This window comes from Thamnophis sirtalis, unplaced genomic scaffold (assembly GCF_051295495.1).
Source record: "Thamnophis sirtalis isolate CommonGarterSnake01/CBP01778 unplaced genomic scaffold, rThaSir2_p1.2 scaffold_1, whole genome shotgun sequence".
Classification (NCBI taxonomy): Eukaryota; Metazoa; Chordata; class Lepidosauria; order Squamata; family Natricidae; genus Thamnophis; species Thamnophis sirtalis.
The window spans coordinates 111,764,446-111,781,169 of record NW_028261381.1 but is presented as its reverse complement, the minus strand read 5'-3'; the positions used below and the strand labels follow the sequence as shown (position 1 = coordinate 111,781,169).

Genomic DNA, 16,724 nt, shown 5'->3' with positions numbered 1-16,724 from the left:
GTTGTCTATTACTTTCAAGAACATGTAATATCTCTGGACTTGTTTTAGAAGAAACAACAGCATTAAAATAAAATAATTAATATAAAACTATAGGTAAATTTTTAATTAAAACACTTTAATTCATTAACAGATTAAAATTATTCCATCTGATTGACTAAATATAAAAATATTAAGAAAAATGTGTAAATGTACTTATTTATTAAATTTATTTTATTTGAGGTATAAAGATATCTCAAATATTTGTTGTAAATGTAAAGAAGACACTTTTTATCTTATGACAAAGCAAAGATATATTGGGGTCAGATTTTTTATCTTAATTCTGAAGATTCTTAAAACAACTAAAAAAAAAATGAAACATGAACTTTTCCTTTTACGGCTATTGGATAAAGAATATGAAAAATTTGGAAGTTTGTTATTATATATGTAGACAGTAACAATCCCCAAGTGTAAGAATGGATGGGAAAAGTGATGAAATTGATGGAGATGGGCAAAGCTATCTGTTTAATTAAAGAGAAGAACTTTATCCAGTTTTGTTTCCACATGGAAACTGCTTCTGGACTTTATGCTCAAAACAGAAAAGAGATGAAACTCTGATTTTTGATGACTAATTTACTTTTGCAGTTATAGAAATGTATCTATTTGTATTCTTATATCTACTAGAAATATAAAGCAAAAAGCTGAACTTGCAACTGTACTTTGTATTCTACACCAAAGAGTCAGAAGTCATTGCTTTTCTTTTTTCTTTCTACCTTGCATTCCTTTCTCCTTTTTAAAATCTTTATTCCCATTTGCATTTTATACCATAGTAAACTTTAATAAAAATTTAAAAAAATAAAAATATTCTCTACTCTGGGACCTTTAAATTAAGGGGGAAAGCAAATCACTTGTCTATTACCATCTGCTGCTATCAGGTTGCTGTTGCTATCAGATTGCTGGTTCTAAGGGAGAATCCCATCTTGCTGTAAACTTATAAAAACTCTCTAGATGTAGCATTCATTCGCCTGTGAGACAAGTACTGAAAATTTGTCCATTTGGCTGTAGTGCTCAGCAATCCTGTTATGTACTCTATTGATACAGGAAACAGATATTTCTCCACCAAGAATTATTTCTTCAGAGCAGAAGAAGGATGAGAAGTGAAACATCTTCAAAGAAAAAACAAGAAAGCCCAGTTGCCTCATGAAAAAGTACCTTTGGGACAACCACGACCTGGATGACTGAGAATCTCTACAGATTTTTAGCTATACAATTTGGGATGAACACCCTTTGAATGGTGTGGGAGTAGGAATGGATTTCCAGAGAAAAAAAATGCAGACTACAGGAAACCAGGAATACTACTTAGGTGACCCACGTCTTCAAAGAAAAAACAAGGAAATCCAGTTGTTTCCAGAAAAAGCACCTTTGGGGTATCTTTGGAAGAGTTCCCTTCCCACAATAAATTCTTCACTTGTATTCTAACGGCCTTCTCAATGCATCAAGCAAGACATCAAGCAGGCCATTCAACTGAGATAGCACATTCTTAAATTCTAAATGATATTTTGGTGCCCAAAATGTCCTTTACCTTGGTACCAGACTTTTTTTTAACTGACAGCAGTATTTAATACATTTGACCATTTAGAAACAGCTATCAACATTATGAACCTGGATAACACTGACTGGGTACTTTATTGGTTTTTTCCCCCTTCCTTCTCGTTGTTTGCAATGTTGCATATTAGATTTTTAGCCTTGGGAATTTCTCCTTATTACATTTATCCCTCAGAGATCAATCCTAGAACTTATTTTGTTTATCCCTCATACTTTTCCCTTGTGTATTGAGTATTCGGATTCATATTCAGTCTTTTATTATAATTATTATGATGTTTATACCAGTGGTGGGTTCTGGATCCCGGTGCAACTGGTACAGTGTAACGGGGCCGGGCGTCTACCACATGAATGTGTGCAGTGCATGCTTGCATACTTACCACCTACGACGCTCTGTGATGCTCCAGCTGCTTGGCGGAGCATCACGCAAGCGCTGTATGCTCCGTGTGCATGCGCGGAAGCCCCGAAAACTTCAAATACCAGTAAGGAGAGTGGGCCTTCCGAAGCACTGTACCGGAACGGTACCTGGTGTTCCGGCAGGCACCAGTACGCATGCATGCGGTACCGGGGCGTACCAGTCATAACCCACCACTAGTTTATACTCAGTCTATCAATTTTTGGACCGTTGATAACAATGTATAGTCAGCCATGACAGACTGTCTTGTAATTGTTTTATGCTGGATGTCTTCCCATTACCTCAGACTGACTATAACTAAGATACATATCATTATCTTTTGGCTTTTTTGTCCTTTCCAACAGCTATTGTATCTTCAGCCATTTGTCCTCCCTAGACTCTTTACTGATGATGACTTGCCGTTCTGAAACTTATTAATTTTACACTAAGAATAAGTAATTATCATTTGATGAATATGTGTAGGATCTAGTAGTTCTGACAAAAGATACTGCATTTTATTGAATATGCTTTAGCTGTGTCATTGCTAATTGCTAAAATATTCTTTTGGCAGGTATTTCTCATTCCTCTCTCTGCCTCCTGACTAGTGCAGAAAAATTCTGTTGGGTTGTTCTGGATATGCCACTCTATTCTCATGTCTTATTATACCACAAAACACTAAAATAAAAGAGAGAAATAGCACAGGAAATCTTGTGTGGAAATGGTAGAGTTAAAAATAGACAGATAAAAAGTTGGTATAAACTAGATTTACCTATACACTATATCTTTTTTAACCTATTTGGTTTATAATTTCTTACTTCTTTTCTAATCTTTATATATAACAGTACTTACTCTAAAAGAGAATATCCTATTGTGTACATACATTTAAAATAATTTTCCATTATACATTAAAAAAAAAACTCTTACCCAAGCAGGACCACAAGCAGCCATCATTTTCTCTCAAAAATACATATTGCATCTTTTCCTTTATATCCTGTCTCACTCAGACACACACAGATCCATTCAATCAAATACATGTTCCTCCTACTGGCCTTCTCTCCACTCATTTATCCCCTGCTGGATTTTTCAGCTTCCTCCTATGAATGAGTGTGTATGCATGTGAAAGAAACAAAGAGGAGGGGGGGGATTATGTGTACATTAACTAAAAAAAACCAAAGAAACCTCTGCAGACATCAAGGAGATTGTGTTTAGACAGCTAATTCCAAACATAAAAAGGGAAAAGAGGTTAACTTGGACTAGCAAAGAATGTTTACAAAATTGTATCCTACTAGTCTAATAAAGGCAGAACTATTATTATACAGAACATTTTTAAAATATCATGTAAGAATGACAGAAAAAGAGGAACAGTGAAGTTTTCAACTACACAAGAACCCAGGAAAAGAGCGGGGGCACAACACTGACGGTTAAAGCACCTAACCAGCTGTAACATATATGAATCCATTCCTGAAAAGCATTGATAAAATATAATATTTTCATTATCTCTTTGCAGCCATCATATTAGGTAAGCCATAACCTGATTATTTATTTATTATGCTGCTCAATACCGTATTTAAGAAGGATGTAATGCACAGTCTTCTCCCATCTTGCAGTTTATAGCTATGTCTGCTCTCTTAAATTATATACATAACATTTTGATTTCTTTTTATTTGATTGAATGTTATATAACCAAACATCTGAAAAAAATCAGTAAAACTATTACATACTTACCACTTTCCATCTTTCTTTTACCAATATCCCCACAGTAAGAATATCCGGCTGTTCCCCTCCTCCACTCATTGCAATCTCTGGGGTGGTACAGTGGCTATGCAAAGCCTATGTCAGTAGAGACCATCAAGTTCCCAGACGTGGCTTCCATTTAAGCAGAGTCTATAGAAACAAAACAGCTGTACATGAAATCAGGCTAATAAAATCATGGCCAAAGAAGAAATGTTTTTAATTTTATTTTAACTAGGTTATTTTCCAATTACACAAAGTTGAACAAAGATAGACAGCAAATTTCAATAGTAATTAAGTTGCAGAAACAAAATACCTTAATATATTTGATTATGAATGCAACTAACAATTTTTTGTCCTTTGTATATTCTAAAGGATGTCTAAAATAAAAAAAAAATCTGCAAAAGAATAAAATCTTGCACAACATTTTGTAGAAAGATTTAGAAAACTCATAAAAAATAAACACCAGGAAGTTTCTGAATACAGTTTTATATACATCAATACAACAATTTTTGAACTACTTGTAGTATTTCAGTATTAGCTCCATATTCAAGCAGAAACCTTAACAATGACTTTGCTTTACATTAAAAATGTAACAGATTATGCTTCTTGTGTAATTTTTTTGTTCATTGCCACAACACATTATATAGTAGCTTGTTTCTTTTTTCTAAAAAAACTACACAACAAATATAGAATAGGGCAACAAAGCAAATACAAAGGAAAGTATTGCTATGCAAATTTACAAGATGGTAAGCCAAACGAGGTATGAAACAAAGGTGCCCTCTAGTTCCCCTTTTTATTCCATTCAGAAACAAATTGAACAATCAATCTCTCCATCTATCAAAACAGGCACATTGGCCCAAAGTGAACACTTTATTTATACACTTGCCGAGTACTATCAAGGAGAGCTGCTAGAAATTAACTGCTCAAAAACCAAGGTCATGGTATTTGACAAGAGACCTAATCCACACATATCTGGTGGCTAAACAGAACGGTCAAGACCTTCAAACACCAAGAGTCATTTTTCCATGACATCAGCATCGAAATTCCAAACCAACTATGTCATCTTAAATACAGAGAAAATCGCTTCAGCTCTACAATCCTTCTATTTGTATTTTGTATTTATTATTTGTATTTATTAATATTTGTATGCCACCCTTTTCCCCAAGGGGACTCAGGGCGGCTCACAATTCAAGGGGAGGGGGAGACAAACCGAGTTACATATAGGACAATACATCATTAAAAGCACAACATTCATACAATTCGGGTACGGTGAAGGTCTTTAGCCCCAGGCCTGTCGGGACAGCCAGGTTTTAAGTGCTATGCGGAAGGTCTGGAGGGTGGTGAGGGTACGAATCTCCACGGGGAGTTCGTTCCATAGGGTCGGAGCTGCCACCGAGAAGGCTCTCCTCCGCGTAGTTGCCAGTCGACATTGACTGGCTGATGGAACTCGGAGGAGGCCTAACCTGTGGGATCTAATTGGTCGAGTGGAGGTAATTGGCAGTAGGCGGTCTCTCAAGTACCCAGATCCAATACCATGAAGGGCTTTATAGGTGACAACTAGCACCTTGAAGCGTATCCGGAGATCAACAGGTAGCCAGTGCAGCTCGCGGAGGATAGGTGTTATGTGGGTGAAACGAGGTGCACCCACAATCGCTCGTGCGGCCGCATTCTGGACTAGCTGAAGTCGCCGAATACTCTTCAAGGGCAGCCCCATGTAGAGCACATTGCAGTATTCCAGCCTAGAGGTTCTACTTCCTTGAAGGAGTTCAGCACACATCCATAGCGCTCAAAGCCTTCTTTACAAAAAGAGCTGAGCTCAGTTCCTCTTGGAAGACTAGTTGGGCCATTACATTATCCTTCTCAAAAAGAGTTTACTCTAGGTTGCTGAGTTCTTCTAAGTACACCACTGCATTTCAAATGTAGTTCTTCATTGCAGCATACTCAAAATAGAAACTTCCACCTGGATTCCCATTCTTTCATATTGTCTTAAGCTTCTTTTTTCCCCCCATCCAGTTTGGTCCCTTTAATTATACCTGATAGTTCCCAGTTTTCCTGGTGCTAGGCAAATATATGAAAAATTAAAATCCTATGGCTTCTCATGTGCATCCTAAAAGGCTACAAACATACATTAGCCAATCTTGAACAAAGTGCCATTGACTTAGAGCTATAATCAGATTGGTCACTTCTGAGTAAGCATATCAATTTAATTAATAAATAAATACCAGAACATCCTTTTTGAGCTGAAAAAAATCCAGACAACTGCTAGAAAATAGCAAAGAGCTGCCTGTATCTTTTTCTTGACATCTAATAACAATCTCTTGTAACTCAGATTGGCTATCCCTACTGAATTGTACAAAACCTATTAATGATAGTTTAGATAGAAATGTTTCTGTTGCAGTTGTTCAAAGAGTTAACATACACAAATACTCAGTGTTCCCCAAAAATAAAAATAAAAATCCTACTAAGGAACTGCCAAAAATTGAAAGAGCACAACATACATATCGTAATGTGCAGCTACAGAGAGAACAAAGCAGTAATGAAGCATGACTAAGATTCCAAGGTATAGCGAGTCTCTTATTAAAGCCTAACTTAATAATTCATTTGATGAAATTATGCAAGACACTGATTCAGTCCAGACATCATGCCACTTATTTGTTACCACGAAAATAAGCATGCTAAGTCTACCTGTCTTTCTGATCTTTTCCTGCAGAAATGAATTTCTGTGGCAAAAAAAAACCCTATTACCAATGCATGCAAAACCTGAAAATATGTTAAGTACAAAACTAATCAAGAATTAGTTAATCCCTGTCAAACAGAGTTTGAAAATAGCTCGGGTCATAACTTTGCTTCTGTATACTGATATAGCTACTGCAGCTAAGTAGAGTTTATATATTAACAACTTCCATGTTGTTTATATTTTTATTAAAATGTATATTTGTCTCATAGTAGTTTACTGTGAAATATACAAAATATTAAATTAAAAATTAAAAATTAAATTAGAATAATCAATAATTAGGTAGAAAGTATATTTTCAGATCTCTTTAAATGCAAAGATTCTGTATTTAGCACTTAGTACATTTCAGAGAATTGTTGCAACTATACAGAACATTCACATTATGGGGGAAATGCAAATCTAGCCATGATCAGACATAATTAATTACATAAGGATTGTTGTAACAATGTTTGCATAACCTGCTGAGATAAACCCTTAGGTAAAAAGAGCGTGTGAATGCTATTTTTAATTCCTGAGGAGCCAAATTTTATGCAAGGAATCAGACTTCACTGTGCAGCACAAATGCAAAACATACCCCCTTAATGCAGATACTTATATCTTTGAAATCTTTATTCTTTCCAAATGAGCACATTTTTTCATTCAAAACAATGGGAAAGACACTATACATTCTATAGACATTTCAAATACAATTGATAAGAACATAGAAAAGGCTCTTCCATGGTACATTCACAAAAAAACTTTGTAAGAGTTTTCCCCCCTCCACCTTAATCGTTTTCTATGAAAAGATGAAAGAAGCAAATTATAATAGCAGATGACAACATTTGAATCCCCCTAAAATTCCATAAATGAAACATACAAGTGGCAGAAATAATTCTCTTTTGAGAACCACCCATAGTTTGAATAGAGTTCAAAGGAAGCTTTGTCCATTGAAAACCCATGCCCCTATTCTAGTGAGATTTTACCATCTGAAAAACTTTTTATTTTTACATACTTTTCATCTTACACTGTCCGAGTTATCTGTTTCTGGCTTTCATACTAACTTGAATATTTTTTGCTCCTAATCAAAGGAATAGTATACTTCAGTACTTCAGGAAAACGCAAATTTAAAAGCAATTGTCTCTGGAAATAGAACAAACCCCTGTTTAAATAAACAAAGATACTAATTTACAATCTAAACCAATCATATATTACAGCTATCAGGCCCACTTCCTTTTCAAATGAAGGAGTGTAACAATACAGCATATATTTTAAAAATATAGGTAATCCTTAAATATATTACTGTAGCAATTAACAATATTTTAAAATCTATTAAAACAACTTCAGTTTCTGACAGAATCTTTCAGTGATTCTCATTCATAAACACAACCAAACTTGGAAAGAAAAAATACCATACTGACACGAATTCATTTTTTCTAAAATTCTGCAAGCCTCAATAAGCTTTCTTCAGCACTATTATCAATTCATATCAATAATCATCCTACAGTCTTTCCTACAATTAAAAAAAACATATTATACTTAAGTGTGGTTTATAAAGTACTGTAAAGTGTCTTTGAGTTGAGCTCATACAAAGTCAGCAATGCAGGTCGCAGTACTTCAATAACTTTCTATTCCAGTGTTTCTCAACCTTGGCAACTTGAAGATGTCTGGACCTCAACTCCCAGAATTCCCCAGCCAGCAAATGCTGGCTGGGGAATTCTGGGAGTTGAGGTCCAGACATCTTCAAGTTGCCAAGGTTGAGAAACACTGTTCTATTCCATATTCAGACATTTGGCATCTGCTACTGTGTAACAAACCAAAGAATGTTACTATTTTGACTCAGGAGAGTTAACAAGTCTACAGTTATCAGAAAACAGATGCAATTAAAACCATGAAATATATAATGATTGAAACATAGTTACAAAAAAGGCATCTAGACATTATCATGTTCTACAGTTATTTTGCAGTTACCTGGCAAAATACTCAGTTGCTATATGATGGTTTTCATAACTTTCTCCTGAATGTTAATATTAAGAATTGAACTTTGAAATACAACTTCTTTGTGTTCCACCAATTTACACAGCAAGTTTTAGATCTTGTTGTATATAGTTAGAAGAACTATATACAGGGTGGCTAATTTTTTTACTACCTGTTCAGGTGGGAGTGTGACATTTCTGCGCACGTGCAGAACTGTCTGGGTGGAGCCTCCCAATGCCACTACCAAGGTGGCGCAGTGGTTAAATGCAGCACTGCAGGCTACTGCTAGATCAGCAGGTCAGCGGTTCAAATCTCACCGGCTCAGGGTTGACTCAGCCTTCCATCCTTCCGAGGTGGGTAAAATGAGGACCCAGATTGTTGGGGGCAATATGCTGACTCTCTGTAAACCGCTTAGAGAGGCCTGAAAGGCCTATGAAGCGGTATATAAGTCTACTGCTACTACTGGTTCAGCTGATCTAAGCCCACGTCTGGTCCCAAGCATCTAAAGAATATTAAAACATTTATAGAAGACTAAGAAACCCCCATCAACTACAATAAATGAATACAATTGTTAGCTTCTGTGTCAGGAACACACAGTAGATGTCAAGTTTCTCTTGACAAGTTAACTTGGAAGTAGGAACAAACAGATAGAGAATACAGAAGCTTTGATAAGTAAGCTTATTGTGAAAAAGCTAATGAATCAGTTACAAAAAATCCCAGTAATAAGAATAGTAAATGTAAGTTATATTTATCATGGAATCAAAGTTTATCTTCTTGCACCTTTTTTCCTGCCTAACAGTGTAAGAGTCTTGTAGCTATTGTCTTTTTGACAGGAGAAACAATTTGTACTTAAGGTATGTCTTGTTTTAGTAATGGACTAATCTGGTTTCAGTTTTTCTTAATCTGATCACATGAGAAGTAGCTTTCACAATAGGTTTCTAGCCCAATTATACTTTTTGCTAACATGTATTAAAAAGATATCTATTTGAATTTCTCTTTTCCATTTGTGTTACAAATGCCAAACTTCATAATTATTTTGCTATTATTGCTGTTCCTCATCTAGTTACAGATTTGATGAGGAATACCACATTGAAATTGAAGTCTGGTAGTGCAGTGGTTCTCAATAATTAGAATAGATATTTTCTATCCTAGAGTATTTTTTCTCTGAGAAATTAACCCTGCAATTTGGAGTGATTTAGACCTTTCACTGTCCCTGAGTGCCAGGTCAGTACAATAGCTAGAAGTTCTTACTTCCATCTGTGCATGATTTAGCATTCTATTGCAGACATTTCAGCAGTTTCAAAATCTGGCAGATGCCTATCAGCAGTATTCACTAAATACATATAGCATTTATTTTGATTAAATTGGGTCCTTATTATTTTTCATGCAAAACTCAAGATGCTTATTATCATATATAAATCTCTGTATGGCTTGGGGTCCCTTATCTAAAGAATGGCTCACTCTAAATTTTGTTTGTGGGAAATAGATTCCATAGAAAAGATGGTTTTATAAGCCCATTTAAAATTAACTAGACCAGGCCTTCTTGGTGCCAGTCCAAGAAGGCCTCACCAGTCAATTATGTTATTTTTTATAGTATTTTCAGAAGAATCTTAAGCATATCTTTGTTATTTATCTCCTTGCTAGGAATCCTGCCTGCTTTGCTGCCTAATTTAAACTACTATCTTCTTATATTTATCCATTTTTTAAAAAAATTAATTACATTGTAGTGCATAGATGGCAGAATTATATAATTTCAATCATGTCTGGTTTACCGAGGAGCTTTGGGGATGGAATAGCAAAAGTTAACCTTAAATTTGGTAGAGGAAGATCAGAAATGAATTTACCAAACATGTGTCTGAGATAACTTTAAACCTAAACTACAGAAATAAAGATGGCAAATCATTTGTGCTTCTCCCTTTTGAAGAGTGAGAAAAATCAATGAGGTTCTGTTAATTATTTGGGCAGCATTCTGACAAAAACAAAATATTCTAGATAGGAAATGAAAAGCAGAGCAGTATATCAACAATATGTGAATTGGACCCATGATTCACCTCATTCTCATGTAAAACCAGTAAATATGTGACTGGGTAGATCAGCAAGATTGTCAACCCTTCACTGGGAAAGGAAATGGTGGCTGTCACCTTGAAAAAATTATCTTCTCTTGAAGAGACATTCTGTAGATCCAGCCATAGTGGACAACTATTGTCCAATTTATAACCTTTCCTTTATGGAGAAGGTTGTTGGTGAAGTTCCAACAACAGAATATTATATGGAAAATAGGATTATCTGGGCTCTTTTCAGTTAAGTTTTAGACCAGGGCATGGAACCCTGCTGAGACAGTAGAAATCATGACCTAATTCTTCTTGGTTGTCAGGGCCTGGATGGAAAGAAACAAGTTGCTACTGCTAGTATGCCAGTTTCAGCCTTTCTGGAGAAATAGGCCTGACAACAGTGACTCACACTCTTGTCACCTCCCGTACGTATCACTTTAATTGACTCTACATGAAGACTGTCAGGAGCCACAGTAGGTTCAACATGTAACAGCCTGCCTGTCATTAGGTAATAGTCTTTTACTTGAACATAACACTGATGCTGAGGTTTCTGTAGTGGCTACCCATAGGCTCTGGAGTACAATTCAAAGTTATGATTTTAACATTAAAGATTGGCATCTCAGGTAATCATCTACTTCAAATCAAACCTATTAGACTTGGCTACCTTTCCTGTCTGGGGATCCTGAGCCGTCTCTCTCCTAACTTTGAGAGATTCAGAAAAGGGGGCAAGTGTCAATGGTTCTTTGTGGCAGACTGTATTCTCTCGAAAAGTCTCCCTCTAGAGATCCATATGGTGGTATCCCTCCTGTAATTTAAAAAAGGAATGAAAATGGAGCTCTTTCATAGCATTTTAATGGTTATTGCTGGAAGCCAAGTTATTATAATCCTGATGGATTTACATTGCATTGTAATATTTGCTTTGGATACCATTTTATTTTGGTTGTCATTATTTTCTATTGCAAACTACTTCAGGCTGGCCTCATGGTTCACAGCATATGGTATATAAATGAAATACATAAATGTTTCCTTGCAAGATACATGTTTACATTTTTCAGCACGGAAACAGCTCATATAATTCGTCTATCAAAACTCTGTTCTTTCTCTCTTTATTCTATCTGTTTCATGAATTCTCATATTTTCCCTTATAAAAATTACATTCTCTTCTCTCAGTTTTATCGTATACCAAATTCTTTATTGGGATCAATTATGAAATCCTACAAACCAGATTTATTTTCATTGCCTTATTAATAGTCCACAATATCTAAAAATTTTCACATCATTCTTAGTATAATTTTTTTTTATTAGAGTATCTGGTAAGGCTTCGCAAATCCTTTGAAAGAGGTGTTTCAGAAAAATATGGACCATGTGCAAAGCACTCTTTTCACATTTTTATCTTTTCTCTGATTTGATGGCTATTTTGGTAACTACTCCTGGCTATCTCCACAAGCAATGAATGGTTGGCCTGAAGAAAAGTGGGGTATATAAATACCCATACTCAGACAGACAAAAGTACTTCCAAAGCAATCTCAAAATACAGAAAAATAAGAATTTGAAAAGAAGTGTTTTGTAATTCACTTCCACAGATCTGTGAAAGATTGATACAGTCCTAACGCAGTAAGCATCCTTCCTTTCTGATCTACTGGAGAAGAATAAATAGAACTGAATGAGGCTCCTCCCCCCCCCTCTCTCACTCACACACACACACATACACAAACACACACACACACACACATGAGGGGGGAGAGAGGAGAGAGGAGGGAGGGAGGGAGGGAGGGAGGGAGGGAGGGAGAAAGAAATTTGCTTAAGAGCTTCTTCCATTCTTTGCATAAGCCCACATCCAAAAAAGGTCAAAACAACTACTATATCTAAGGCACATGATTTGAATCATAGCTCAAACACTTAAAAGTCAGGATTACTGATAATACTACAGAAAATCTGTAAAAGAGCAATTTATAAATGTTATTTCCACAAGCATAAATTTATTAGAAATGTATTGATTTATTAGATTATGGACCATTTCAAGTTCTAGTATATTTTATTAAAACATTAAGTGGTGACATCCAGAGTAGCTATGAAAATACAGTCTAATGTGGGACAAATAAAGAGTTCTTACAAAACTTACTTCCTTGTGAAGGTTGGAGAACATACATTGATATATTTACTGGGGGGGGATCAAAACTGAAATCAGTGAGACCTACTTTTGCATAAGAGCCTTTAAACATAAGAATATCAAGATCAAAATCAAGATCAATGTTGGAAGTGTGTGAAAAATAAAACATGTATCTAACATTCCATCTTTCCCTTCTTGTGGAATAGTATTTATCAGTAAAATAGATTTTCACCTTCTACTCCATCTTATATTTTCTTGGAAGAGGAGGGGGGGCTCTCAAGAGGAGATATGATAGAATGGAGGAAACCAAAAGGGATAGGAAATAAAGCACTGATATAGTATTGGCTTTTACTATTTTGATATATCATGACTATTCAATATTAATATGAAAAATGAGAGCCACTTTCAGGTAATGGTTAGGGCATCATAGTAGAAAATGTGTGATTGAGTTCTAGTCCCATTTTAGGCATAAAGCTATATGGGTGATCTTGGGCTAGTCACTTTCTTTTAGCCCGAGGAAGGGGGCAATGGCAAACCACTTCTGAACAATGTTGCCAAGAAACTGCAAGGCAGTTGTCCAGGTAGGTTCCTAGAATTCCTACATAGCGACAAGCAGACTAACTACAACTCCCAACCTCCCTTGAATTCCATGGGGCCTTATCTAACTCCAAGTAGGTACTAACAGTTGAGAAGATTTCTGTGCACAGGCTGATAGCAATAAATCAGTTTAATTGGAACTTCCCATGTGGTACTGATTTCTATCACCTGACAAAGAGAGGATTTTTTAAAAGCATAATTCCTGCAATACAGCAAGAAAATAACTGAGTCTTCTTTATTGAAACTGTTTGACAAGCTAAAGTCCAGCTCAGTTCGTTATTTCTTACAAACCACAAACCTATGAATACTTTACTGATTATCTTCAACTTTTGAAAAAAGTTTTCTAATCAACTTTCAAGTGTATTAGAATCAATTCATGTGCATATTGTAAAAACCTTAATTCATTTAAGAAGGCATTTCTCAGATAACCTTGAATATTATATACAGAAAATGCTACAGCAAAGATGACTAACAAGGAAGTACTGGAGTATAGAACACCAGGCATATCACTAAAAGGAAAAATCACACTGCATCTCACTTACTTTGGCCATGTCATGTAGGAGAATTTACTGGAGAAAGCTGTTATGTTTGGAAGAGTTAGCAATAAAAGGAAACTCAGGCTGTCAGAAAAGCACAGTGGCTGGACACTATCAAAGCTGACACCGGACAGAACATAGAAAATCTCAAAGAAATAATGCAAAATTGGAAGATGTGGAGAGACCTAGCCAATAGAATGCCAAGAGTTGGAACTCAAGTGAATGGATATCATCATCATTATCATTTAATAACCTACTCCTTTTAATTGGATACAAAGACCTTATATTAAGAACCACAATTCTATTGTTATTACAGAACAGAAAGTGAAAAGTCTGTAATTTCTGAAACAGATGCTTTCCTGCTTCCAACTAGTTTTAAGGTCAGAAGATCATATCTGTCACTTTGGGGGGGAAAGTATATACTACATAACTGTATTCATATCATCATGCAACTGCAATGTTTAGTTTCAGTCTCCATCTGCCCCCAATACTACACACTATTTCTATGAATAAAAGAGAGACAACTGCATCGACATTACCTGGTTTTAAAGTCAAGCTGCCTACCACCCGCCCCTCCCCATTAGTCCCCACCAATGAAAAGAGAGGCCGAGACAACCAAGCCTTAAGATAAAACTGTGATCTTTCACATTAAACCCCACATAGAGCCCACAATGATTTTTCCCCTCTTCAAAAGCAGCTGGCTTAACTGTTGTAGCATCTCATTGGTTCGAGGAGAACAAACTTCGGCGGTCCATCTTGCTATTTATCCAGTTGTGAGGCGCGCATTGCATGGGGGAAAACCACAGGAGTCGGGACAAACTAACTAGATTAAAAGATGGGCCAGGTCCTCTGCTACGCAAGGGTCATGTTTCGGAGGGTTTGTTTGGGCTTTGTTGTTGTTATTGTGTTTGTTTCATTGCAGCATTTCCGCCCCTTTCTGTCCCCGCGTGTAAAAAAAACAAAAACCCGAACAACATCTCGAAGGCTATTGGATATCGGTGCCCTAAAGATTGCCCTTCTCTCTCTCTCTCTCTCTCTCGTCTCCAAACAACCTTCGACTGCCGGGAGACGCCGTCGCCGCCGCCCCCCCCCCACTCCCTCCATCTTCAAAGGCGCATCCCCACGATGCCTTCAACCCCGTCACCACAACGGCAAGGCGAAGAAGGGCCGTCGGCGGCCAGTTGTGTCCCCTCCCCGCTGCCCTCCCCCCCAAAAGCATCCTCAGCACGGGCCAGCTGCCCTTTTGCGCCCCCCGGGGCGGCGACAGAAACGATCTCTCTCTCGCGCCCCTGAGCCGCTGGTGCCGCGGAATGTCAACAAGGTTGCCCTCTGCCCACAAAAGCCCCTCCGTCGGTGACACCCCCCCCGCCCGCCCTGTTCCGCTGGGCCGGAGAGAGCTCTCACCTGGAACGCGAGCGGCGCCCCTGCCTCGTCAGCCTGCCAGAGGGACCGGCTCGGAGAAACTCTTTTTTTTTTCTGGGGAGCCTCCGGGCGAAAGAAAGGAAGAGGAGGAGGAGGAGGAGGAAGGAGGAGGAGGAGGAGAAGAAGGGGAATGTTATTACCGCGGCCCCCTCCGGCACAGCACAGCACAGCTCAGCAGCAGACTCCGGCCCATGGCTTGCAAGCAGGCGGCAGTGGCGCCTCAGTCGTCGTCGCCGTCTCTATGGTAACTGCGGGACCGGACCGGACTAGGGTAGGCTGAGAAGGAGCCTGAAGGAGCGCGAGCTGACGGGCGGGGTAACTAACGGGGAGGGGAGGGCAGGAGGAGGAGGCGGCAGGCAATCAGCGGCACTCGCTGAACTGCCGTTGTCTCTCGCTCTCTCTCTCTCGCTCTCTTTCTCTCTCTCCCTGCAGGGTTAACCGCTTCACTGCCGACGCCGACGCCACCCCTTGTCGGCTCAGTCGCCTGCAGTCCCCCTCGGGACGCGACTGCTCTCGCTACTGCCGTCGCAACTAGCCCCCTCCTTTTCCCTTGCCCTCCATCCTAGCGCTAGGCAGCCAAGCGATCCCTCGAGAGAATCCGCCCACCGCGTCGACACTGTGAAACGTTATTGGAGCGTTTACCAAAATTCCGTAGCAGATTGGACGGGAGCTCTTTCAATCAGTCTGGCGGGCGGCCGTATCTTAGAGACGCCGCTGTCCTCATATTTGCTTATGAGGCGAATTTTGCGAGTGGGTTTTTTGAAAAGAATTCTGGGTATTGTAGTTTAATGTGCGTTACTTATCGGAAAGGGATTCCCGAAGGGTGGAATACGGGGTTATGGTATCTACTCGTGGGATGTGACAGATCAGAAGTAACGGCGACTTCCAACTAGGGACACAGTCCTAAATTGGACAAACACACTGACGGCAGCATTTTACCTTGCTGTAGCGGAACTAGTGATTACTTTCTTCTTAAACGCAATCTGGTGCTTAAAGAAAAGTGCTTTAAACTTAGTCTTTCGTGAACAGCCCTGGGCACCTCCATTGCAATATAGGATCCCCTCTAAAATTTATAATCTATGGAAAAGATAGGCGGGCGGTAATCTGATTTAAAGCAAGTTGCAGTAGTGATTTAAGCAATGCAGAGTGGATGCATTTACTATGCATCATCACTTACTTTTCTGGAGGACAAACTCTGTGCACAATGCACAAACTATGTCCCAGTGCAGTTAATCTCAATTGCAAAAATTATAAAATTACAGATTTGAAAGAGACTACTTAGACAGCTGAATCCAAACTCTTTCCCCATGCAGGAATCTAAATTAAGGCATCCTTGAAAGACAGCTGTCCAGCCTCAACTGAAACTGATTAAGGACTGCCTACAGTTTCTCAGATTAATGGATTCAGATGTTGAACTATATTAACTATTAGAAAAGAGGGATGTTTTTTTTTAAAAAATACAGTCAGAATCTGTCTTGCTGTAACTTAAAATTCATGAAATCCATCATCCCATGCCCTTCTCACGGGATGACACCAAAAAGATTTGTGTCTTCTTTTCTGAGTTGTTATTTCTGTAATTTGAAAAGAACTATGCTACTCCACAACTCCACCCAGT

General features: G+C 38.0%; 1 protein-coding gene across 3 annotated transcripts in view; it reads right to left on the bottom strand.

The window, feature by feature from the left end:
* Window positions 1-15,627, bottom strand: part of TTBK2 (tau tubulin kinase 2) — a 75,294-nt gene extending 59,667 nt beyond the window's left edge. Inside the window, exons 1-2 of one of the 3 annotated variants that reach the window (XM_014057331.2) lie at window positions 15,250-15,627; window positions 3,698-3,856 (exon numbers count right to left, since the gene is read on the bottom strand). In XM_014057331.2, the coding sequence (XP_013912806.2) occupies window positions 3,698-3,766 (69 nt within the window). In that variant the 5' untranslated portion in view covers window positions 3,767-3,856; window positions 15,250-15,627. Of the gene's footprint in view, window positions 1-3,697; window positions 3,857-15,091; window positions 15,203-15,249 lie in introns of those variants that run through there. The other 2 variants (XM_014057333.2, XM_014057332.2) reach the window with 2 other exon arrangements.
* Between the last annotated feature and the right edge of the window lie 1,097 nt (window positions 15,628-16,724).